The following is a 24,695-nucleotide window of genomic DNA, read 5'->3' on the forward strand; positions in this document are numbered from 1 at the left end:
TAAAATACTAATGTAATTAGTATTCTGAACCATTTGTAATTGGTAGGTAATGAAGATAAGAGATCTTGACTAAGGACTAAATTCTAGAGTGCTTACTCTGTCTCAGATTGTCATTCAGAATAGGTTTGAAAGTAAGGTAGCCCTAATATCTAGGGATGGTGTGACCTGGAAACCAAATAAAGACAATAAGAGAATGATTGTCCCAGGAGAGCTGATTTAGGAAAAGAAATAGCTGGAGACAAAACCTTGAGTGCTTCTAATTCCTGGGGGCACTGTGAAAATATTGTTTAGAAGGTTGAAGTGATAAGACAAAAAAAGGCAATAAAACAAGAAAAGCCTTTCCAGCAAGAAGTCATTTTTTCCTTCACATTTTCCTGCCATTTGAGTCACACCTCCATACTTTTTTTGCTTTAATTATTTTTTTCAGGTAGGGTCTCGTTTTTGCCTGAGCCCAGCCTCAGAATGTGATCCTCCTATGTAGCCAAAACTACAGTCATGCACATGCCATCACAACCCAGCTTTTGATTGAGATGAGGTCTAGTTTTTGCTGGTCTGGCCTGAACTACAATTCTCCTTTCTCATCTCTGATTCCCAAGTAGTTGGGATTACAGACATGAGCTACCACATTGGTCAGTAGTGGGTCATACATCTGTTAGATGCTGAGTAGGGTCAGAAAGATTAATTGGAAAGAAACAGAGAGACTTATAAACAAACTTGCACCTAAATTGAAAAGTAGAACAAAGATAAGACATTTTGACAACTTCTTTACTTTTTCCTTTCCTCCTTTGGTTGAAATCCTGAACTCCTTTGGTGTTTGTAGACTAGGAACTCAGTTTTTGGGGCCCAAGCTGCCCTGGGGCTATGGTACTCCTACCTCAGCCTCCCAGGTTTTGGGATTAGAAGTGTGTGTGTCACCACACCTCACTCTTTGTTAATTTTAAATTAAGCTGGGTCGCAATGGGTATCCTCCCTTTGTTAGTATTTAAATTAAGCTAAACTGCAATGTGTCTGTAATGAATTATTTTATGAAAGATGTGGGAAGGCTATTTATATTTTCATTGCTAATGGTGGTAATCCACTGCACTAAAAGAAGCTGATTTAAGAAAGGGGAGTGAAGATGATTTGGAAAGCAAAATTCTTTTTTTTTTTTTTTTTTGGGGTCCTGTTGTGGGGCCTGAACTCTGGGCCTGGGCACTGTCCCTCAGCTCTTCAGCTCAAGGCTAGCACTCTACCACTTGAGCCACAGCGCCACTTCCAGCTTTTTTCTTTTTGCTTATGTGGTGCTGAGGAATTGAACCCAGGGCCTCATGCATGCAAGGCAAGCGCTCTACCACTGAGCTACCTTCCCAGCCCTGGAAAGCAAAATTCTTGACAAAGTTAGTTCTAGCTTGTCCTTTGATAGAAGCTATGACCAATAAGGTTACAGATGGCTTTCAAGGGAGATTTGATAGCAGAAAAAAATGAAGAAATTGCTCTTAATCATGATCTCAACAAATCATGAGACTATATGGAAACACAAATAACGGTAATATATTTCATCTGTTATAAGAATGGCTATAATAGAGATAGAAAACAAATACTTGGAGAGTGAAAAGAGGTATATGATATATGAGGTATAGGAATTGGGAACCTCATAATAAACTGGTGTAAACTTTTTTTGGTGGAAGGAGTTAAACTCAAGGCCTCACACTTGCTAGCTGGTAGGTGCTCTACCACTTGAGCCATACCTTTACTGCTACCCCTAGAAGTATAAACATTTTTAAGGGGCTAAATGACACAGTGATCTAGTGGGATGAAAATTCACTACTGGTTGCAGCACTAGGTCATTTTAAAAAATGCTACTTTTACCAGAGTGCTGTGGGTTAGACTTTAAGTATATATACCAGTGGATGACTATTTTCTTAGATGCTGAAATGAATATCTTTATTCATTGTTTTAATTCTTCCAAATTGTAAACCTCTAGTGAGAATGCTGAATGTAACATTAGAATTGGTTGACAATCTAGACTTCTTTAAACCTTAGATTTTTCCTATTCCATCTGGATAGCCAGTACAAAACAGTTTAATAAGGTGTCATCAAGTTTTAGCACAGTCAGAAGGGACATAGTGTATGGTCCTAATGGTGACACATGCCTAGCATGTATTCCTAGCACTGAGAAGTCTGAAGGAAGGACTGGGAAGGTGGCTCAGTGGTAGAGCGCTTGCCTTGCATGCATGAGGCCCTGGGTTCGATTCCTCAGCACCACATAAGCAAAAAGAAGAAAGCCGGAAGTGGCGCTGTGGCTCAAGTGGTAGAGCGCTAGCCTTGAGCTGAAGAGCTGAGGGACAGCGCCCAGGCCCAGAGTTCAGGCCCCATGACCGGACACACAAAAAAAAAGAAGTCTAAAGGAAGATAAGTCATTCAAGGCTATCTTAGAGTATATAGCTAGACACTGTTAAAACTTATAGAACCTTATTTTTTTTCTTTTTTACTTTTTAAAATTGTGGTGAAAACCACATAAGCCTTAGCATCTTTTTCTTTAAAATCAGGAAAAACAACACAAAATTCACTACATAAATGTCAGACATAATGTTCATGTTTGCTATTTTAAGTGTGTGGTTCACTAGTGTCAAATATATTTGTATGGTAGTGGAACAGATCTTTAGAATATCTTAATCTTATACATCTGAAACTTCATACCCTATTAAACAGTTACTCTCCTTTTACTTTTTCTTCTAGCTTTTGGTAACCTTCATTATAGATAACCCATTTGTGTCACTTGTGACTGGCTTACTTCAGTAAACATAATGTCCCCAGATTTCTTCCATTTTGGAACATATGACAGAATTTCCTTTTTATTTTATTTATTTATATATGCATTTATTTATTTAGTCAGTCATGGGTTTTGAACTCTGGGTCTGGGTGCCGTCCCTTAACTCTTCAGCTCAAGACTACCAAGTGGAGCCTTCAGTTCAAGTGGAGCCACAGCACCACTTCAGGTTTTCTGGTGGTTTATTGGAGATAAGAGTTTCAGGGACTTTCCTGCCTGGGCTGGCTTTAAACCCTGATCCCTAGATCTCAGCCTCCTGAGTAGTTAGGATTACAGATGTGAGCCATTGGTGCCCAGCTAGAATTTCCTTTTTAATGCTAAATAGTATTCCATTCGCTTATGGATATTCATAATACTTCCAAGTTTGTTGTAAATAGTAAGGCTATGAAAATATCTCTTCAAGACTTTGCTTTCAGTTCTTTTGGATATATACCCAGAAGCAAGAAAGCATTTATTCATTCATTCATTTACTGGTGCCAGTTCTAGGGCTTGTACTCATAGCCTGAGAGCTATCCTAACACTCTTTCACTTGAACTATATAGCTCCACTTCCAGCTTTTTTGTGCTTAATTGGCAATAAAAGTCTCATAGACTTTTCTTCCTGGCTTATCTTTGAACTGAGATCTGAGAATCTCAGTCTCCTGAGATTATAGGTGTGGAGCCACTTGTACCTGGCAATTTTCTTTTCTTTTTTTTAATTTTAATTTTTATTTTTTGTGAACATACTGTACAGCGGGGTTACAATTACATGGGCAAGATAATGAGTACATTTCTTATCAAGCATTGCAGCCTCCTCCTTTGTTTACCCTTCACATCCCTTTCCAGCATCCCCCTGCCCAATACCTGGCAATTTTTATGTGTTGTTTTGTTTTGATTTATTAAGACAGGGTCTCACTGTATAACCAAGCTGGCCTCAAACTCTCAGTGTTCCTGATTCAGCCGTTTGAATGCTGGGATTAAAGATAGGCACCTGTAATCCTAGGTACTCTGGAGGCTGAGATCTGAGGATCACAGTTCATAGCCAGCCCAGTAGGAAAGTTTGTGATACTCTTAACCTCCTGTTAACCACCATTGTGGCTTAGTGGCGGAACATTAGTCTTGAGCACAAAAAGATCAGGGACAGTGCCAATGAGTTCAAGCCCTGGGATGGACACACACACACACACACACACACACACACACACACACACGAGTACAACATCATGCACACCTTATTTTTAATTTTTGAAGAATTGTCGAACTGTTTTCTGTGCTCGTACTTTTTTATATTTTTACCAACAGAATGCAGAGTTCTAGTCAATGCCAATATTTTCAAGATTTTAGGGGGATGATATGAGATAATATCTCACTGGTTTTTTTAATTTGCATTTCTCTGTTGATTATTCATGCTGAGCATTGGGCTGGAGGATGGCCAAGAGTACATTCCTAGCCAGCAAGTGTGAGACCATGAGTTCAAGCTTCAGTAGCACCCAAAAAAAAAAAAAGGTTGAAAATCTCTTATACTTGTAGATTCTTTCTGTATCATCTTTTTTTTGCCACTCCTGGGGCTTGAACCAGGGCCTGAGCACCGTCCCTTAGCTTATTTTGCTTAAAGGTAGCCACTCTACCACTTGAGCCACAGCACCACTTCTGGCCTTTTCTGTGTATGTGGTACTGAAGTATTGAACCCAGGGTTTCATGCATGCTACATGAGCACTCTATCGCTCAGCCACTTTCCCAGCCTCTGTATCATATTTGGAGAATGTCTTCACATTTTTTAAAATTTATTTTTAAACCAGGTTAAAAGTAGGTTTCAAATTTTGAATCCTCCTGCTTCTGCCTCTTGGATGCTAGTTCCATCACAACAAGCTTGATTGTGGCTTATTTTTTAAAAATTCAGCAAGAACTATATATAATAGGATAAAATAAGGATACATGGAAAAATGAGTTCCCTGCTCCCCATGTAAGAAATGAGAGTAAAGAGCCGGGCGCCGGTGGCTCACGCCTGTAATCCTAGCTACTCAGGAGGCTGAGATCTGAGGATCACGGTTCAAAGCCAGCCTGGGCAGGAAAGTCCGTGAAACTCTTATCTCCAATAAACCACTAGAAAACCGGAGGTGGCTCTGTAGCTCAAGTGGTAGAGCACTCGCCTTGAGCTGAAGAGCTGAGGGACAGCACTCAGGCCCAGAGTTCAAGCCCCACAACCCCCCAAAAAAAAAAAAAAAATGAGAGTAAAGATTCTGATTGTGTCTTTTGATGCACAAAAATGTTAAGTTTGAGGTCCTATTTGTCTGCTTTTATTACCTTTTTTTTTGGGGGGGTGTCATCTATGAAATCATTGCTAAGTTCACTTTGAAGTCTTCCCACTATTTTCTTCTGGAGTTTTATATAGTTTTAGGTTTTACATTTGGGTCTTTAATCTATTTTTAGTTTATATATAATGGAGAAAAATGTACAGCTTCATTCTTTTGTATGTGAGACTCCAGTTTCCCTAACAGTATTTGTTGCAGAGTGTCCTTTTCTTGTGGAGCAAAGACTGATCATATTACAGGAAGATTTATCTCTGTTCCATTAATTGATTTGTCTTTTTTTTCTTTCTTTCCATTCGTGGGACCTGAACTCTGAGCTTGGGCGCTGTCCCTCAGCTCTTCAGCACAAGGCTAGTGCTCTACCATTTGAGCCACAGCACCACTCCTGGCCTTTTCTGCTTACGTGGTGCTGAGGAATTGAACCCAGGGTCTCATTCATGCAAGGAAGCACTCTACCACTGAGCTACCTTCCCAGCCCTGATTTGTCTATCTTAATGTCAGTACCATATTGTTTTCTTCTTTTTAAAACTTACTCTGTTCTCTTTGCTATTTTATGTTGCTAGTTGGAAGTTGCTGACTGTTAAAAATAAACAGGAAGCTGGGCACCAGTGGCTCAGGCCTATAATCTTTGCTACTTAAGCTAAGATCTGAACATTGCTGTTCAAAGCCAGCATGGGCAGAAAAGTCTGCAAGACTCAAGTTTAACAAGCAGTAATGCTGAACTGAAGGTATGACTCAACTGGTAGAACACCAGCTATTAGTGAAAAGGTGAGCCAAAGAGGAGGCCTTGAGTTCAGTCCCTCAGTATTAGCACAAAAATAAATAATAAATTTGAACTTAGTAATTAACACATTATAAAGAATATCTTGGCCAAGTGTCCTGTAATACAAGTGGGGAGAGGAGGAGAGCGAATTCCAGATTAGCCTGGGCCTCTTAGTGAGAACACTGCCTCAAAATACTGGGGAAAGGGACAGGTATGCTTTTAAAATAACTATAGTTAGCTTCTTTTCAACCTGTGGTTTGTGAAGTAATCCTCAAAATGATTTCCCAAAGGTTAAGGTGGATGTTCCTAATTCTTACAACTCTGTAATTGTAGGGTGTGGAGTAACAGACAGTCTTCAAAGATGTTAGGGTGTGGTAAATTTGCTGATTCCAGACTAACCATTATATCACATTTGAGTATGCAATTAGAGTAGGTAGTAGATGACTCAGAATGTGTAAACCAACATTTTTTTTTTTTTAGCTGAGCTGTGAAATTTTAAGAACCACAAACCAAGTACTGTTTTGCATATAGAAAAGTAACCTTTAGGTAGGCTTTTTTTTTAAGGGGAAAAAAGAACAAAACAAATTGAGAATTTTTTTTTTCCCTAGAGCCCAAAGTGGTTTAAAGTTAGAAGAATTGATAAATTAGTCAGAAGTCATACAGTAGAAGGGAACTTTTCTGATTCTAATATCTATGTTGATGATATCACAAGGATGACAATACTTAAGGACTGTATACATGTGCGAATCTGTCAGGATTTATACCAATTAAAAAATAAAATTCAACGAAAGTGTTAGTTCTGACAGATGTTTTCCCTGCCTGTGAGTACTGCGTTTGTTTGATTTGTCTGCAGTCCCTTAATTCAACTGGGGAAAATGAGATAGTTTTGTTAGAGCAAAACAAATTATATGTTAGTTGGCTATAATTTTTGCAAGCTACTTGAAAAATGTGGGATTTTCTAGCTTATACAATTTTTTTTAAGTTTAGTAACCCAGAAAGTCAACTAGTAAATGGTTTATTAGTTGTTTAGTGAATTTGAGACCCTAAAAAATTGTACTTTTACCAAATCCTCTATAAATACTTCAGAGTAACAAAAACTTAAGTATAACTTCTTGATCAAAGAATATGTATATGTTAGATTTGGGGAGATGGCGACAGTTTGTCTCTAGAAATGTTGTATGTTTTCTGGTGAACATCTGTAATTGCCTACCTAGTATCTCCTCTACCTTGCATCCTCCTTATTAGTAAATACTGATTTTGTTCAAAGTAATATGCTACAGAGTTTGGAAAAGCATTTACTCTTCTGGTTAAGAAGAGTAATTGTAACTAATGAAGCTTCTACCACTTTATTCCTACCTTGAATTTGAACATCACTTAAACAATTTAGGTCCATAAAATACTCAATAAATGACTAACTAAGAAATTTAACAAATACTATCTGTGCCAACCCTGGTGATTTATGCCTACAGTAATTCCAGCTCTTGGTATAGCCAAGGCAGGAGGATCAAGAGTTGGCTTGGGTTAAACTAGCAAGATTCTGTCTCAAAAGTACAAACAGCCAGGTGCTGGTGGCTCATGCTCTAATCCCAACTACTCAGGAGATCAAAGGATTGCAGTTCAAAGTCAGCTGGGGCAGCAAAGTCTGTGAGACTCTTTATCTCCAATTAGCCACCAGAAAGCCAGAAGTGGCATTGAGGCTCAAAATGGTAGAGTGCTAGCCTTAAATGAAAAGCCTCAGGGACAGTGCCCAGGCCCTGAGTTCAAGGTCCACAATTGATCACCACCACCCCCCCCCCCCAAAAAAAAGTACAAATATGGTACAGTGGCTTACAGCTATAATTCTGCTATCTTCAGAAGGTGGAGATCAACAGGAGTGAGGACAGTTGGGTTATAAAAGTTAAAGGGGCCCAATCTTACATATTAACTGGGCATGGTGATATATACATATATATATATATGTGTGTATATACACACACATATATTTATATATATATAAATATATAAAATCTCAGTTATCCAGAGGGTATAGTTGGGAGATCTTGTTCTAAGACTGGCTCTGAGTATATAGGAGACTGTGGCCTCATGTGGGGGTAAGAAAAAGTTAAAGCTAAAATAGAAAGAGGACATTGTTTAGCAGTAGAACAGCTGTCTGCCTAGCAAGCTTGAGACACTGAATTGAAACCCAGGTAAAGCAGAAACTCCTTGTGTTTAAACTGTAACCAGTAGGTATGATTTGTATTACTTGCAACAAATGAATCAAATTAAGTGGTGTGTGTGTGTGTGTGTGTGTGTGTGTGTGTGTGTGTGTGTGTGTGTGTGTGTGTGTGTGTGTGTGTGTGTGTGTGTGTGTGTGTGTGTGTGTGTGTGTGTGTGTGTGTGTGTGTGTGTGTGTGTGTGTGTGTGTGTGTGTGTGTGTGTGTGTGTGTGTGTGTCTTGAACTCTGGGCCTGGGTGCTGTCCCTCAGCTCTTCAGCTCAAGGTGAGCACTCTACCACCTGAGCCACAGTACCACTTCCAGTTTTCTGGTGGTTAATTGGAGATAAGAGTCCCATGGACTTTCCTGCCTGGGCTGGCTTTGAACCATGATCCTCAGATCTCAGCCTCCTGAGTAGCTAGGATTACAGTTGTGAGCCACCGGCACCCAGCTTCAAATTAAGTCTTTAACAAAGTGTTCATGCCAAGTAATTTTATTAGCATTTGGAAGAGTTTTATTTTGTGTGTGTATGTTTTCACAGATCATTAACTGAGGAGAAACAGCTATGCAAAATTCTCACATGGAAGAGTACAAAAATTCTAACAATGGCAGCACAGGCAACAACAGTTCAGAGGTAGAACAGCCTGCTGATTTTAGCACTGAGATTATGAATGTTACGGAAATGGAACAGTCACCTGATGGTTCTCCCAATGTGAACCCATCTACAGAAGAAAATGAAATGGCCAATGCTGTGGACCTTCCAGTGACAGTGACAGAAACGGAAGCAAATTTCCCTCCAGAATATGAAAAATTTTGGAAAACTATAGAAAATAATCCTCAAGATTTTACAGGATGGGTATATTTGCTTCAGTATGTAGAACAAGAGGTTAGTAACTATTTAAATGTCATCAGATAAGCAGATTAGTACAGCGATGTCAGTTTAAGCCTTACTGTTTTATAATCGAAGTTTGATTTAAAGTAATTTTCAGGTTAAGTTTAATAACATTAAATGGAGTTTAATGTGTAATAATTCAAGGTGTGTGTATGTGTGTTTATGTATAAATTTACTGAAATACATTTATCTTGGAATACAGGAGCATAGCTCAGTATAACTCAAAGGTATAGATTTGCTTAGCATGCATGAGGCCCTAGGTTTGGCTCCAGCACTTATAGAGGAGGAGTTGGTGACATTATATATGACAGTTAGTTTCTTATTTTTTTTAAATATATACTTCTAAAATACTTAAATGCCTTGTTTCATTTTCATCAGAATCACTTGATGGCTGCCAGGAAAGCATTTGACAAGTTTTTCATACACTATCCTTATTGCTATGGTTACTGGAAAAAGTATGCAGACCTTGAAAAGCGACATGACAACATTAAACAGTCAGATGAGGTGCGTACATCAACTGAATAAAGTTAATCTCCATTAGGTACTGTAAGCCAATTAATAACAAAACAAGGACTTTTCTTTGGCTGACAGTACCTACCATTTACGGTCAAACAATTTTTATAGGGTATTTTATTTGCATTTGTCACTTTTGTGGCATTTGTAGCTAATATTTTCTCTCTTTGTTGGCAGGTGCGTTAAACCTCTACAGTTTGTCAAGCTTTGCAGTGCAAGCCTCTGTATTACACTGCAGCTTAACAAGTAGGGCAGGGCTTTTCTCTCACTTACATTTATTTCTCATTTTCCAAACAATATAGTTGGTTTTCTAGTCACATTTGCTACGTCTTATTGCATTTTTGGTCAGACGCTGTCATTGATGCTCTAATGGGTCTGTGCCCTATGGTCTGTAACCCAAAGCCTGCCCACACAACCCGGTCAGAATGCAGGGACTGCTGCGCTTTGAAGATCAAGACTCTGCACGTGGGGATCAGAACATTGCCATGTTCTATCCAACCTCCACCCAAATGGTAATGGTAGATTATTTAAACAAAATTCCAGTAATTAGTATTTCTAAGGTTCACCGGATATCACAGTGTTGCCTCTCTGTTAAGAAATAATTAAATATTTGAAGTACAGCTTATTGTTTTCTTCTTAGGTTTATAGACGGGGACTTCAGGCAATACCTCTTAGTGTTGACCTTTGGATACATTATATAAACTTCTTAAAAGAAACGTTGGAACCTGGTGATCCTGAGACAAACAGTACAGTAAGAGGGTATGTGAAACTTAGATATTTAATTGTGATTAAGAATATTAATAAGTATCTTAATGCTGATAATAGAACTGCTCCTGGAAGTTTAATCCTTATTCTTTTTTCCCAGTATTTAAAAGAAATTATACACTTAACGTTTTCTTATTTGAAATGTTTACATATTTTGAAATGTTTTAATATTTTTTAAACGAAGGTAATAATGCCTTCCTACTTTCAGTTTCATTTTTAATGGACTACTGTGTGCATTTTCACATTTATATAATATACATACTCGTATTTGTATTTATTGTATTGCCATTCAACTATTTACCAATGTTAGTTATTGCAAAATATAGTTTCTATGTATTATATTTTTTTGGATGACCAGATCCTTACTTTACAGGAAATAAACAGTTCTGTGAACATCTCTGTACAAATCAGTGTTTATATAGAATGCTATAAGTGGCAAAGGAAATATACAGAGAATGTTTATCAAATATTTCTCAGGAATGGTATCAATTTTTTTACGGGGGAGGGGGAGTCCGGTCCTGGGGCCTGAACTCTGGGCCTGGGCGCTGTCCCTCAGCTTTCAGCTCAAGGCTAGCGCTCTACCACTTGAGCCACAGCACCACTTCCCGGCTTTTTTTTTCTTTTTGCTTATGTGGTGCTGGGGAATCGAACAGGGCCTCATGCATGCAAGGTAAGCGCTCTACCACTGAGCCACCTTCCCAGCCCCAATGGTATCAATTTTTAACCCCCACAATTTATAAAAGTAATTTTCCATGTCATTGTTAAATACTTTTGTTTTTGTTTTTCCTCTGTGCTATTACTTTGTTTTAAATTAGAGTATGTCTAGATTACTCATCCTGGTTTTTCATCCTTTCATATACTTTTATTTTATTATGAAAATACTGTACAGATGATTTACAATTACATGGGCAAGATAATGAGTACATTTCTTATCAAGCATTGTAGCCTCCCCCTTTGTTTCCCCTTCCCATCCTCCCCCCGTCCCCCCACCCAATCCTCCCCGCCCCACCCCCCACCCCCCTTTCATATACTTTTTAACTGGTGCTGGGAATTGAACCCAAGATTGTCTGCATGCTCTGCAGGTTTTCTACCACTGAACTATATTCCCAGTCCTGAGCCATTTTTTAAATTGCTTATTCATATATGCTCATTTTCTGTTTTTTTCTTCTGCATTATAGGAATTTGTTAATGTATATTTGTTTCAGAAGTTAAATCCATATAGCTTATGAAGCTACTGGTAATGTGCTTAAAACAGAAAGCTTTCTCCATTTCCCTTTTTTGTATATACTATGTGTATATATAAACATATATATGTGTGAGTAATTATACTTTTTCTCATTAGTTGTAGATATTATGAGTCTTATAGTAGATAAGAATTTTAGAACACTTGCATCTTGCCTTTTCAGTAGGTTTTAACAAATATCATAGTATGTAGGTTGGAGGGGTGTATTTTATTTACCCTGAATCTTAGAAATATTATCCATCATACTGATCTTCTGTTGCCTTATTTTCCTGGTGTTAATACTCTTCCATTTTTCTCATCTGTTTAATGAAAGGCTTTACATATGGTTTTCCAAATAGATGTTATCAGATATTCTGTAAGTCCCCCCTTTTTTGTCCACCCTCTGGGAACTCTATCCTGAAACGTGAACTTGCAATCTAGACTGTTGCATATGTCTTTACATCACTCCTGGGTTTCATGTCTTTTTTTGTTTGTTTGTTAGATTCCACATTTTCTTGATTTATATCCCAATTATAGAGACAAGCATCTTATACATTCCCATCCCCCTCTGGGTCATAGGGTCTTGCTGTGAATTCTGTGAATGCAGGATGTCCTTGAACTTGTCATCCTGCGATACCCTTCCAAGTGCTGGGATTACAGTACTATCTTCTGAGGCTCCATAACTGGGCAGAATTTACTCAGTTAAATGTTAAAAAGTTAAAGATTTCCTTCTCTCTTTTAACTATTGTATTGCCTTAGTTAAATTGAAGGAAATTTCATTGTTACATTTTTACACGTTTACAATATATTGCTCCTCTTTTACTCTCCCTTTCTTCCTGAAACAATTTCCACAGGTCTCTTTGTTCAGTTTTCATAACTGCTAACAAACTAATTTTGGCCATATTCTTCATTTTTCAAAATATATTTTAAACTTAGTCATCACCTATTTTTCCTTTCCTCCTTTCCTATCTTCTACATAGTCTTAGATGATTTCATGTTCTATTTATCCATATAATTTTGTAAATGTATCAATATGTGTATGAATATATATTTTAGGTCTAGCTTCCACATGAATAAAAACAAAATATTTTGTTTTTTTGAGCTTATCTTGTCTCATTTGGTATGATGTTCTCCAAGTGCATCTATTTGGGCAGGGGGAGAGGACAATTTCTTTTTTCTTTTTTCTTTTTTTTTCTAGTCCTGGGCCTTGATCTCTGGGCCTGGTCATTGTTTTCTAGGCTACTTTTGCTCAAGGCTAGTATTCTGCCACTTGATCCACAGCACCACTTCTGTCTTTTTCTGTGATTAATTGGAGATAGAGTTTTATACACATTTCCTGCTCAGGCTGGCTTAGAATGCTAATCCTCAGATATGAGCCTGCTGAGTAGCTTGGATTACAGGTGTGAGCCACCAGCATCTGGCTTTGCAACATTGTAGTGTGTGGGTGTATATATATATACATTTTTTTTTTTACATTATCCATTTATCTGTTGTTGGGCATATCAACTGATTCTATCATTTGGCTATTGGCTATTGTGAACAGAGCTTCACTGAGCATAATTATGCATGTTATCTTTTTAGTATGTTGATTTATTCTCAAGTATATGCCCAACATATTGATTCAGATACCAAGGAAAGGCTATTTTTAGTCTTTTCAGAGACCTCTGTAGTGCTTACTCTTCCCCCACCCCAGTCCTTGCCAACATTTTTCACCCCAGTCCTGGGCATTAAACTCATGGCCTGGGCACTCTCTTTGAGCTTCTTTTTTTTTTTTTTTGTCATGGGGCTTGAACTCTGGGCTTGGGTGCTGTCCCTGCGCTCTTCAGCTCAAGGCGAGCGTTCTACTGCTTGAGCCACAGCGCCACTTCCCGTTTCTAGTGGTTTATTGGAGATAAGAGTCTCACGGACTTTCCTGCTCGGGCTGGCTTTGAACCACGATCCTCAGATCTCAACCTCCTGAGTTGCTAGGATTACAGGCGTGAGCCACCGGCGTCTGGCCTGTCTCTGAGCTTCTTTTGGTCAAATCTAGCATTCTACCACTTGAGCCACAGTACCACTTCTGGCTTTTTTGGTTTATGTGGTACTGAAGAATTGAACCTAGGGTTTTATGCATGCCAGGCAAGCACTCAAATACTAAGCCACATTCCCAACAGCTACCTTTTTTTTTTTTCTTGACTGCTGGCATTTCGGTTGTGATGAGATAGAGTCTTAGTATTGTTCATCTTTGAATTTCTTTTATGGATGAAGATATTGAATATATCATATCTATTAGCCATTTGTATCTCTTTTGAAAATTGCTTAGTTTACTTGCTCATTAATTAATTAGGCTATTTGTGCTTTTACTGTTTGATATTTCTTTTAGTTAGTTCTTTGTATATTCTGGTGTTTGTTTCTTTTGCTACACAGCCATTTTTATGTGATAGAGTCCCATTTGGCAATTCTTGCTCCCAACCTCTAGGCTTCTAAAGTTCTAGTCAGAAAAGGTTTACCTGAGCATATACTTTGCTGAAATTCCTTTACATTTTCTTGTAGTAAGTTTAAAATTTCAGGTCTTACTTTAAGCTCTTTGATCCAAGTGGAGTTGATTTTGGTACAGAATGACAGATAGAAGTCTTGGCTCAGTTTCCTGCAGGTGGTTTTCCCAGCATGATTTGTCAAAAGAGCCTGTTTTTTCTCCATTGTATGTTTTTGCTTCTTTGTAAAAAGAATCAGCTTAGCTGTCACTATGTAAGTTATTTTGGAGTCTTTTATAGTCTTACGTATTTTTGTGCTATTACCAGTTTTTGTTAATACAGTTATAGTATAAGTTGAAGTCTAGTGTTATGATAACCTCCACGGGTACTCTTTTCCCTTAGAATTATTTTTGGTACCTGGGGTCTTTTATGTTTCTAGGAACTTCTGGATTGATTTCACAAATTGTGTGAAATGGTAGATTACTTTGGCAATGCAGCCTATCCTAATTTTGCCTATCCATGAGCATGAGAGGTCTTTATATTTCTGATGTCTTATTCAATTTCTTCAAGTGTTTCTTTTCTTTTTTCTTTTTTTTTTTTTGAAAGTTGTGGGGCTTGACCTCAGGGCATGGACACTGTCTCTGAGCTCTTTTGGCTGAAGCTAGTACTTTACCACTTTGAGCCACAGTGCTACTTCTCATTTTCTAGTAGTTAATTGGAGATGAGAGTCTCACAGACTTTCCTGACTAGGCTTGCTTTGAATGGCAGTTCTTAGGTCTCAGCCTCCTAAGTAGCTAGGATTACAAGTGTGAGCCACTAGTATCTAGCTCTTCAAGGTTTTATATTAAAGTTTTATTGTAGAGGTCTTTCAGTTCCTTGGTTAATAATAATTAGGCATTTATTGTTTTGGATACTATTGTGAGTGGAATTGTTTTCCTGATTTCTTTCTCAGCTAATTTATTGTTGGTATATAGAAAAGCTATTCATCTTTGGTTATTGAGTTTGTATCCTGCTACCCTTCCAAAGATTTTGGCAGTTGTAGAAGTGTTTTAGTGGCATCTGTTAAGGTCTTTTGAGTACATGATCAAATGAGCAAATAGGAATAATTTTATTTCTTCTTTCCCTATTTGAATCCCTTTTTTTGCTCCAGCCCTATCTTATTGGTTAGAACTTCTAGTATTATGCTGAACAAGAGTAGGGAGACTGGAGACCCTTGTCTCGTTCCTGGTTTCAGGAGAAATGATCTGTTTTTCCCCAATTAACATGATGTTGCCTATAGGTAGGTTTGTCATATATAACCTTTATTAAGGGAGTTGAGGATTCCCAACTACTCATTAAGCAGACCTTCATCTAAAAATTCTGTCTTTATTTCATTACTTTACTCTCCTCCCTTTTCCCAGATTTTTCTTAGTATCTGCTTCATGAATTTCCTGAATCACTTTCAGGTTCTTTGGAGATAGTATCATCTATATTATTCTCCCTTTACTCAAAACATGCATATTCACACATTTAATCTTTTATTTCTGTATCATTTATCTCTTTATTAAACATGTTTCTTCTAGCTTGCCTTTTTTAAAAATATTTATTTCCAGTGTTTTTTTAAACTTTTTTTCTTTTTTCTTTTATTTTTCACCCAATGAGGTAGGGTTTTGCTCTATAAGCTTTTGGAACTTGTGATCTTCCTGTCTCAGGCTCCTGAGTAATTTAAGGCAAGCATCATAACTACCAGCTCCATTTTGCATTTTTAATGCTACCTAGAATTCATTAGAGGTTTGATGGAATTGTAAATTAGTTTAGGAAGTTTAGGATCTTGTGGGTGGTATGAGGTTTGAATTTAGGGTTCTCCTCTACCATTTAAGCTATGTCTCCAAATTGGGAGTTTAGTTTATACTGTTTTGAAAGCCTTGTGATGTTAATGTTTTTATTTTGAAAATACATATCCAAAAGTTTTATTTCATTGAAAAAAGCAAATCTAGTTACTTAAATTGATAGAAATCTCTTGAAGTAAGGTAGGTAGTTTAAAATACTTGTTTTTGCCTTAATTTTGTAAGTATAAAATTTTATCATTGGGAAGGGCTTTTGAAAGTTTTAAAATATATGTATACTTTTCATTACCTTACAAGGCAACTGGATTCCTTGTCAGAGTTATTTTTGCTAGGAACTATTCCTTAAATTGAGGTAAGATTTGCCTCCCTGAATTCTTATTTTATCTTCTGCCTAAATGAATCTGTACATTACAAGCTTGATCCTTAAACTATCAATTGTGACAGTCTTAAGTTGCTTGAAATCTATACATTGTGCCATGTCATTTTAAATTTTATGTAAGGAATTTAGACAAAAAGTATACTTTCCTGCTGGCACTGGTGGCTCACACTGTAATCCTAGTACTCAAGAGGCTGAGATCTGAGGATCACGGTTTGAAGCCAGCCCTGCAGGAAAGTCCTTGAGATTTATTTGCACTACACTTAAAAAAAAAAAAAATAGGCAAGCCAGAAATGGACCTGTGGCTCAAGTGGTAGAGTGCTATCCTTGAGCACAAAAGCTCAGGGACAGTGCCCCAGCCCAGAGTACAAGCCCCAGGATTGGCCCAAACAAAGAAACAAACAAAAAGTATACTTTCCTATCCCTTCATATTTTTTTCCCACACTTTTAAGCAAATCTTCTATGCTTCCAATTAGTACTTCTACTTTTTAATACTTACTTGCTTTAGAAAGCAACTAAATAAATAACTTGTTGGATTCAGCATTTTATTTTCTAAATTTATACAGTTTTTAAAATGATTTTTTTTTTGGAAAGATAACTTAAGAGTAATTTAATTTTTCAGAACTTTTGAGCATGCTGTTCTAGCTGCAGGAACCGATTTCCGATCTGACAGACTGTGGGAAATGTATATAAACTGGGAAAATGAGCAAGGAAATCTGAGAGAAGTTACAGCTATATATGATCGTATTCTTGGTATCCCAACACAGCTTTATAGTCACCATTTTCAAAGGTAGGTTAAAAAATCTGATCTTTGCTGTATCTTTAGTTACTCAACTGATTAAATTCTAATACCATAATTCTTTTGAAATGCTAAGTAAGATTTTTATTAGATGGAAACATGTTTTCTTACAAGATTATCACAACTTAGATGACTTTTAACCTTAGCTTTATACTCCAACCATAATGAATTTACCGCTACATGTTCTCTCACCTTTTTAAAAAAGTGATGCTTTCATATTATGTGGCATTTACTTATTTTAAATATCTGTGTACTGTAAGGAGTTAATTTTTAATTTCCAGCTTTTAAAGTATAATCTGACAGTTTTGAGTTTTAGTATTAACCTGAATATTAAATCTTCATTCTCATGCCACATTTTTTTAATTATGGTTCATGTTGCAAAAGGATTACGATTTTGAGACCAGCCTGGTTCCATAGTGAGACCCTGTCTCCAAAGGAAAAAAAAAGGGCTGGGAAGGTGGCTCAGTGGTAGAGCACTTGCCTTGTATGCATGAGGCCCTGGGTTCAATTCCTCAGCACCACATAAGCTGTGGCTCAAGTGGTGGAGCACTAGCCTTGAGCAGAAGAGCTGAGGGACAGCGCCCAGGCCCAGAGTTCAGGCCCCACGACCGGACTCCCCCCCCCCCCCCCCCCCCCAAAAAAAATACAGTAATTTACATTTTTTTGAGCAGTTTGTTGGCAGTTGGATACACTGATCTGGAATTTAGGAGAAAAATGTGAATTGAGTTTCAGTTTTGAATGTCCTTGAATAGTTATTATTTCAAGGTTTATTAATGGGGTTGGCCAGAAAATATATAAGTATGTAAAGTAGATGAGCACAAAATAAGGAGTGTACTTCTTGGGACTCCTAGCATCAAGAGCAGATAGAGGGGAGCTGTAGAATCAAGCAACACCCCCAAGAGCATGATGGAGCCTGTATTACAAAACTTAATTGAAACTCGCGTATAAAAGCTAATTGGTTGGACATTTGCTGGTGGCTCATGCTTGTAATCCTAGTTGCTCAGCCTAAGATATAGAAGATTGAGTTTAAAGCCAGCTGAGGAAGAAAATTCCAAAGACCCTGTCTTCAGAATAAAGAGTAAAAGTTGAGTTGGAAGCATGGCTCAAGTGATGGTGCACCAATCCAGCTGGGCATCTTGAGTTCAAACCCTGGAACCAGCTAAAACAGATAGGTGTAATTCATGACTTTAGGACATGGGATTCATTGGATTGTTGAGAACCTTTGATTGAGGCAAAATTGGTGGGGTAGGACAGAACAAACATTTGTTGATGGTTTAAAAATGGCCATTTTACAATTTTAATTTTATTGTAACTTCGCAAGATAGGTTTTATTGTTTCATTCTACAGCTGAGAATCTTAAAGATTTGGAGAAGTAGCAGGTAACTAATAGCAGACAAATCTAGTATTTGAATTTGTACTTGCTCCATATCTTTTCCATTCTACTGCTAAAAGTGGGAAGAAAGATCTTTGTAGACAGTTTTATTAAGAGAAAGAGTATGATATTTTGGATTCATTCTTGAAATCAGTTTCTTTGAAAGAATAACATATAGGAGATATTCTTAACATGGGATCTAAAATTACACAAGTATAGAGCATGTATTTTTCTTTTTCCATTAGATTTAAAGAACACGTACAGAATAACTTGCCCAGAGATCTTTTAACTGGTGAACAGTTTATTCAGCTGCGAAGGGAATTAGCTTCTGTTAATGGACATAGTGGAGATGATGGTCCACCTGGTGATGATTTACCATCAGGAATTGAAGACATAACTGATCCAGCAAAGGTAATCAGAATTGCTCAATATTCAGTGCATAAGAAAGTAGACCCTTGACAACATGTGTGGTGCTGTTGTAGTTACATAAGTGGCTAGTTAGCTCATGGTTTAAATACAGATTATGTAAAGTTTAGGAGGAATATTTGGCTGAAGACGTAGTCTACTAGTCCTACTTAAACACAAAATACCTAGGAAAGTAGTTTATTAGAAAGTTTTGTACTATAAATTGTGAAAAGCATAATATTTTAAAAACACTTGTAAAAGTAAAGGATCTTTGGATAATACTTAAATGTAAGATACTGAAAATTTTCTGTATATAACTTACTCGTTTTTTTTCCTTTCTTTTCAAAGCTAATTACTGAAATAGAGAACATGAGACATAGAATCATTGAAATTCACCAAGAAATGTTTAATTATAATGAACATGAAGTTAGTAAACGGTGGACATTTGAAGAAGGTGTAAGTGTTTTTATAGTCTTCAAAATATAAACAAAGGATATTGTTCTTTCAGTTTTGATAGCAGTATCTTTACTGTTGGTTTTTATTTTTTGTGTATTGAAGTAGAAATTTTTAGGGTATACATTTATTACCACTATTAGTCTTACCATTTTCTATTACCAATTATACTCTTGTTAAATTCAAAATGCTTATTTAATCAGAACAATTAAAAAAAAATAAAGCCAGGCACCAGTGGCTCATGTCTATAATCCTAGTTACTCAGGAGACTGAGATCTGAGGATCGCAGTTCAAAGACAGCCCCAGCAAGGAAAGTCCTTAAGACTCTTACCTCCAGTTAACCACGAGAAAGCCAGAAGTGGCATTGTAGCTCAAGTAGTAGAGTGCTAGCCCTGAGCTGAAGAACTCAGGTTACGTGTCCAGGCCCCCAGAGTTCAAGCCCCATGACTGACTAAATAAATAAATAAATAAGTTGGGATGGGGAAAATACTAGGTTTGAACACAGCACTTGTCACACAGCTGCTTTGTTGCTTGAACCAAATCTCTTGCTCTATACTGGACAATTTAAAGATAATGAAATTGTCAAAAAAAAAACTTAGTTGTATTATTTTTTATGTACAACAAATTTTAGATAAATAGTAAAATGATTTTTTCCCATAATTTTTGTTGTTGTTGATTATGGGGCTTGAACTCAAGGCCTGGGCACTGTCCCTGAACTCTTGCCTAAGGCTAGCACTCTACTTCTTTGTGCCACAGTGCCACTTCCAGTTTTCTGGTGGTTACTTGGAGATGAGGCTTACAGATTTTTTTTTCCTGCCTGGGCTGACTTTGAACTGATCCTCAGATTTCAGCCTCCTGAATAGAGCTAGAATTACAGGTAGCAGCCACCAGCACCGGGCTGTCATTACTTACTTTATAAGCAGTTTATTCACAATATTTTTATTGATGTGCTATAATTTTATTACAGATTAAAAGACCTTATTTTCATGTGAAACCACTGGAAAAGGCCCAACTAAAAAACTGGAAAGAATATTTAGAATTTGAAATTGAAAATGGGACTCATGAACGAGTTGTGGTTCTCTTTGAAAGATGTGTCATATCATGTGCCCTCTATGAGGAATTTTGGATTAAGGTAAGAAAATTACATGTTCTTAAACTTGAATATATTATAAACATTGATCTAGTGACTAACCTTTTTTGTACTTCTGTTGAATGTTGTTCATATAACTATATCTGTTGCATTAGGAGATGGTCTGCTTGCAACCAGATTTGACTGCTGCATATGCCAACCTCGTTGCCTCTCTTCGTCCTTCCTTACAGAAACTAGTCTAGTGGTTCAATAAAGGTGCTGAATGGGTTTAAAAATAGAATTTTATCGTTCTGTCACATATTTAATTGCTTGTACAACTGTAAATTATTCAGTATTTCCTCTTTTCTGTATGTAGTATGCCAAGTACATGGAAAACCATAGCATTGAAGGAGTGAGGCATGTCTTCAGCAGAGCGTGTACTATTCATCTCCCAAAGAAACCCATGGTGCATATGCTTTGGGCAGCTTTTGAGGAACAGCAGGGTAAGAATGAAATGAAGATGTTCAGTTGATAATTTTAGGAATTTATTATAGGGTAAAATTAGAGCAACTGAGTATTAGGGATATGTAAAGAAGAGTTTGGCTGGGTGCTGGTGGCTCGCACCTGTAGTTCCTGTAGTTCTGTCTACTCAGGAGATAGAAATCTGAGGATTGCGGTTCAAAGCCAGCCTGGACAGGAAAGTCCATGAGATGCCCTGCTCTGCTCTGCTCTTCTCTTCTCCTCTTTTTTCTTTTCTTTACCTTTTTTTTTTTGGTCAGTCCTAGGGCTTGAACTCAATACTCAATGCCTTGGCACTGGCCCTGAGTTTCTTTTGCTTAATTATAGCTCTCTACCACTTGAGCCACATTGCCACTTCTGTTTTTTTTCTGTTTATGTGGTACTTAGGAATCTAATTCAGGGCTTCATGTATGTTAGGCAAGCACTCTATCACTCAGTCACATTCCCAGCTCCATGAGACTCATCTCCAATTAACCACCAGAAAACCAGAAGTGGAGCTGTGGCTCAAAATAGTAGCTAGCCTTGAGCATAAGACGTCAGGGACAGCACCCACGCCCTGAGTTCATGCCCCATGACCCAAAAAACAAGTCAACAAAAGAAAAAAAGAGAAAGTTTGTCAAATTCTTTTTGTTGTTGTTGACTTTTTTTTTTGGTTGTGGGGCTTGAAGTCAGGTTTGCTGTCCTTGAGCCTCTTTGTGCTCAAGACTAATGCTCTACCACTTGAGCCACAGCACTACTTCTGGTTTTGAGTGGTTTATTGGAGAGAAGAAGCCTCATGGGGACTTTTCTGCCTAAGCTGGATTTGAACAACAATCCTCAGATCTCAGCCTCCTGAGTAAGATTTATAAGCATGAGCCACTGGTACTAAGCTGAGTTTGACACACTTTCTATATATTACTCGATAACTATTTTAGGCATTTAATGCCATTGTGTTACAAAACCAACCATAAGCAATACATAATAAGTGAACTTGACTGTTTTTATTTTGCACATATATATATTTTTTTTTTTTTATTTTTTTTTTCCACCTCATTCACAAGATGGGCAGTGGTTTAGATACAGTGCATGAGCTAATGATTTTCAGAGCCTGGTGATATAAAGGATATTTTAAAAGTTTACACAAAAGCATAAATATTTAATTACTATTTCTAGGTAATATTAACGAAGCCAGGAATATTTTGAGAACATTTGAAGAATGTGTTCTAGGATTAGCAATGGTTCGCTTGCGAAGAGTAAGTTTAGAACGACGGCATGGAAACATGGAAGAAGCTGAGCATTTGCTTCAAGATGCCATTAAGAATGCCAAGTCAAATAATGAATCATCATTTTACGCTATCAAACTAGCCCGACATCTTTTCAAAATACAAAAAAATCTTCCAAAATCAAGAAAGGTGCTTTTGGAAGCCATTGAAAGAGATAAAGTATGTATTTTTTAAAGAATGTCTATTTAAAAAATGGTGGTCATGTTTTACTTTGGCAACTATGATGACAGTTTCATTCTGTATGTAATATATTTTGTTACTAAATGAGGACAACAGTCCCTCTAAACTGATGTTGCCATTTTTAAAAGCTTTTCAAATTATTTTGAATTAAAAGCTTTAGAAAATTAAGATTACAGCCGGGCGCCGGTGGCTCATGCCTGTAATCCTAGCTACTCAGGAGGCTGAGATCTGAGGATCACAGTTCAAAGCCCAGGCAGAAAAGTCCGTGAGACTCTTATCTCCAATAAACCGCTCGAAAACTGGAAGTGGCGCTGTGGCTCAAGTGGTAGAGCACTCCTCTTGAGCTGAAGAGCTGCGGGACAGCGCCCAAGCCCAGAGTTCAAGCCCCACGACCGACAAAAAAAAAAAAAAAAAGAAAGAAAATTAAGATTACTAGTTTAAAAAGTTTGCAGGCATCATGATACTTTTTAGAACTTTATTTTTATTTTTTGGTCGGTCCTGGGGCTTGAACTCTGGGCCTGGGTGCTGTCCGAGCTCTTCAGCTCAAGGCAAGCCTGCTACCACTTGAGCCACAGTGCCACTTTGGTTTTCTGATAGTTTATTGGAGATAAGAGTCTCATGGACTTTCCTGGACTTTCCTGCCCAGGCTGGCTTTGAGCGGTGACCCTCAGATCTCAGCCTTCCAAGTAGCTAGGATTACACGTGTGAGCCACCTATGCCTGGCTCATCTTTAGAACTTCTACAGGTTTACAGACAAGTTGAACAAACATTGCCTAGGAGAACACTTTATTAACAAAACCAGGAACAGTAATAACAATTGACAAAAGCCCATGTACTGCAAATATCTCATTTTTTAGGTTTTTGTATATTAACAAGTCTGTTTAAGACATCCCCTCTATCTGCAGTTGAAGCTATCTAAGCTATTTAATAATAGGAACTATAAAAAATTTTGAATTTCTTGTGTCTGTGTGTGTGCATGTGTACAACAATACTAGGGCTTAAATTCAGGGCCTGGGCACTTTCCTTTAGTGAAGCTCAAGGCCAGCTCTACTGTTTAAGTGACAGCTCTACTTCTGACCTTTTTGGTAATTAGAGATAAGTTGACTTCAAGTCAGAATTCTCAGATCTCACCCTCCTACGTTGCTAGGATTGCAGGCTGAGCCACCAGCACTTGGTATATTTCTGTCTAGTATGATAAGTCAGATTATCCAGTTTATTGGCAAGAATGAAAAAAATCTGCATAATTTGGGAGATAGTGGGATGGTGTCACTACCTATTATAAACTAAAGTTTATGAGTTGTATTACTAAGTTTAAAATGGAGATTTGAGAAATTAAGGTTTTTTATAAAATCTATTCTTTTAATAAAATAGACACATACTAATTGGTACTAATTTTTACACAGGAGAACACCAAGTTGTACCTCAATTTACTTGAAATGGAATATAGTGGCGACCTCAAACAAAATGAAGAAAATATCCTAAGTTGTTTTGACAAAGCTATACATGGTTCATTAGCTATTAAAATGAGAATTACGTTCTCTCAGAGAAAAGTGGAATTTCTTGAAGATTTTGGTTCAGATGTTAATAAGTAAGCTCTTAAATGCATTACTTCAATGGGGAATGAGCATTGATATATTTTTGGGTCATAATTTAGTGATTACTGTAGAGATTAATATATTGTTACATTTAAAATTTTTTTTCACTACTTTTAGATATATGTGAGAGGCTGGAAAGGTGGCTCAGTGGTAGAGCGCTTGCCTTGCGTGCATGAGGCCCTGGGTTCAATTCCTCAGCATCACATAAGCTGAAAAAAAAAAGCACTGTGGCTCAAGTGGTAGAGTGCTAGCTTTGAGCTGAAGAGCTGAGGGACAGCGCCCAGGCCCAGAGTTTAGGCCCCATGACTAGCAAAAAAAAAATGTGGAGTTAAATTCAGTTTTCTGAATATATGTATACTTAATAAGAGTATATAAAGCTTGTCTTCTCTTTGAAACTATTTTCTTTGTTTTACAATGAAAATTCATATCATTGGTGAATGAAAATAGGAAACATCAACCATGTGAAAAGGGAAATGATACAAGTATCGATGCAAAAATTACATCAATATTTAGTCTGTAGGATAATAAGGGTATTTGGGCGTAACATGCAGCTGGGAGTGTGGCAGAGTGCTTGCTTGTGGCATGTATAAAGCCCAAGCTTTAGTCTTCTGAAACACAAACACAAATGAAAGTTAGATGGTATTAATCTGAATTAGGAATGACACATTATCTGAGCTTGGAAAAGAGGATATATGATCTTATCAGTCATACCTAATGCCTTTATATCCTGCAATGAAAAAGCTGAAAGTTGACGGTATTTTAAATTTGCTCTGGACTGGGAAAAGGACAAATTTAACATTTGTTGAAGAGAAGAATAAAAACACTTGCTAGAGCATTACTGAAGTTCTAGTCTTAAATTGATTCTAGTAAAGAAATACTCAATACCTATTAATCCTAAATTTTCTATATCCTTAGATTTATTTCCATTGAAATCACTAACCA

At 37.3% G+C, this 24,695-nt stretch overlaps 1 protein-coding gene and 1 non-coding gene across 5 annotated transcripts in view; both read left to right on the forward strand.

Moving 5' to 3' along the window:
- The window catches only part of Prpf39 (pre-mRNA processing factor 39), a 35,241-nt gene that overhangs the window by 5,583 nt on the left and 4,963 nt on the right, over positions 1–24,695 (forward strand). Inside the window, exons 1-11 of one of the 4 annotated variants that reach the window (XM_042677783.1) lie at positions 9,360–9,448; positions 9,635–9,703; positions 9,807–9,969; positions 10,098–10,216; positions 16,722–16,889; positions 18,516–18,681; positions 19,024–19,131; positions 20,096–20,260; positions 20,574–20,700; positions 21,869–22,137; positions 23,562–23,746. In XM_042677783.1, coding sequence (XP_042533717.1) covers positions 9,883–9,969; positions 10,098–10,216; positions 16,722–16,889; positions 18,516–18,681; positions 19,024–19,131; positions 20,096–20,260; positions 20,574–20,700; positions 21,869–22,137; positions 23,562–23,746 — 1,394 coding nt within the window. In that variant the 5' untranslated portion in view covers positions 9,360–9,448; positions 9,635–9,703; positions 9,807–9,882. Of the gene's footprint in view, positions 1–8,593; positions 8,939–9,322; positions 9,970–10,097; positions 10,217–16,721; positions 16,890–18,515; positions 18,682–19,023; positions 19,132–20,095; positions 20,261–20,573; positions 20,701–21,868; positions 22,138–23,561; positions 23,747–24,695 lie in introns of those variants that run through there. The other 3 variants (XM_042677781.1, XM_042677784.1, XM_042677782.1) reach the window with 3 other exon arrangements.
- On the forward strand, positions 22,191–22,276 carry LOC122106587. Its single transcript, XR_006147214.1, has one exon. It is a non-coding gene; the product is annotated as a small nucleolar RNA SNORD127 (small nucleolar RNA).

Source organism: Dipodomys spectabilis, unplaced genomic scaffold (genome assembly GCF_019054845.1).
Source record: "Dipodomys spectabilis isolate Male_0828 unplaced genomic scaffold, ASM1905484v1 ptg000042l, whole genome shotgun sequence".
Lineage (NCBI taxonomy): Eukaryota > Metazoa > Chordata > Mammalia > Rodentia > Heteromyidae > Dipodomys > Dipodomys spectabilis.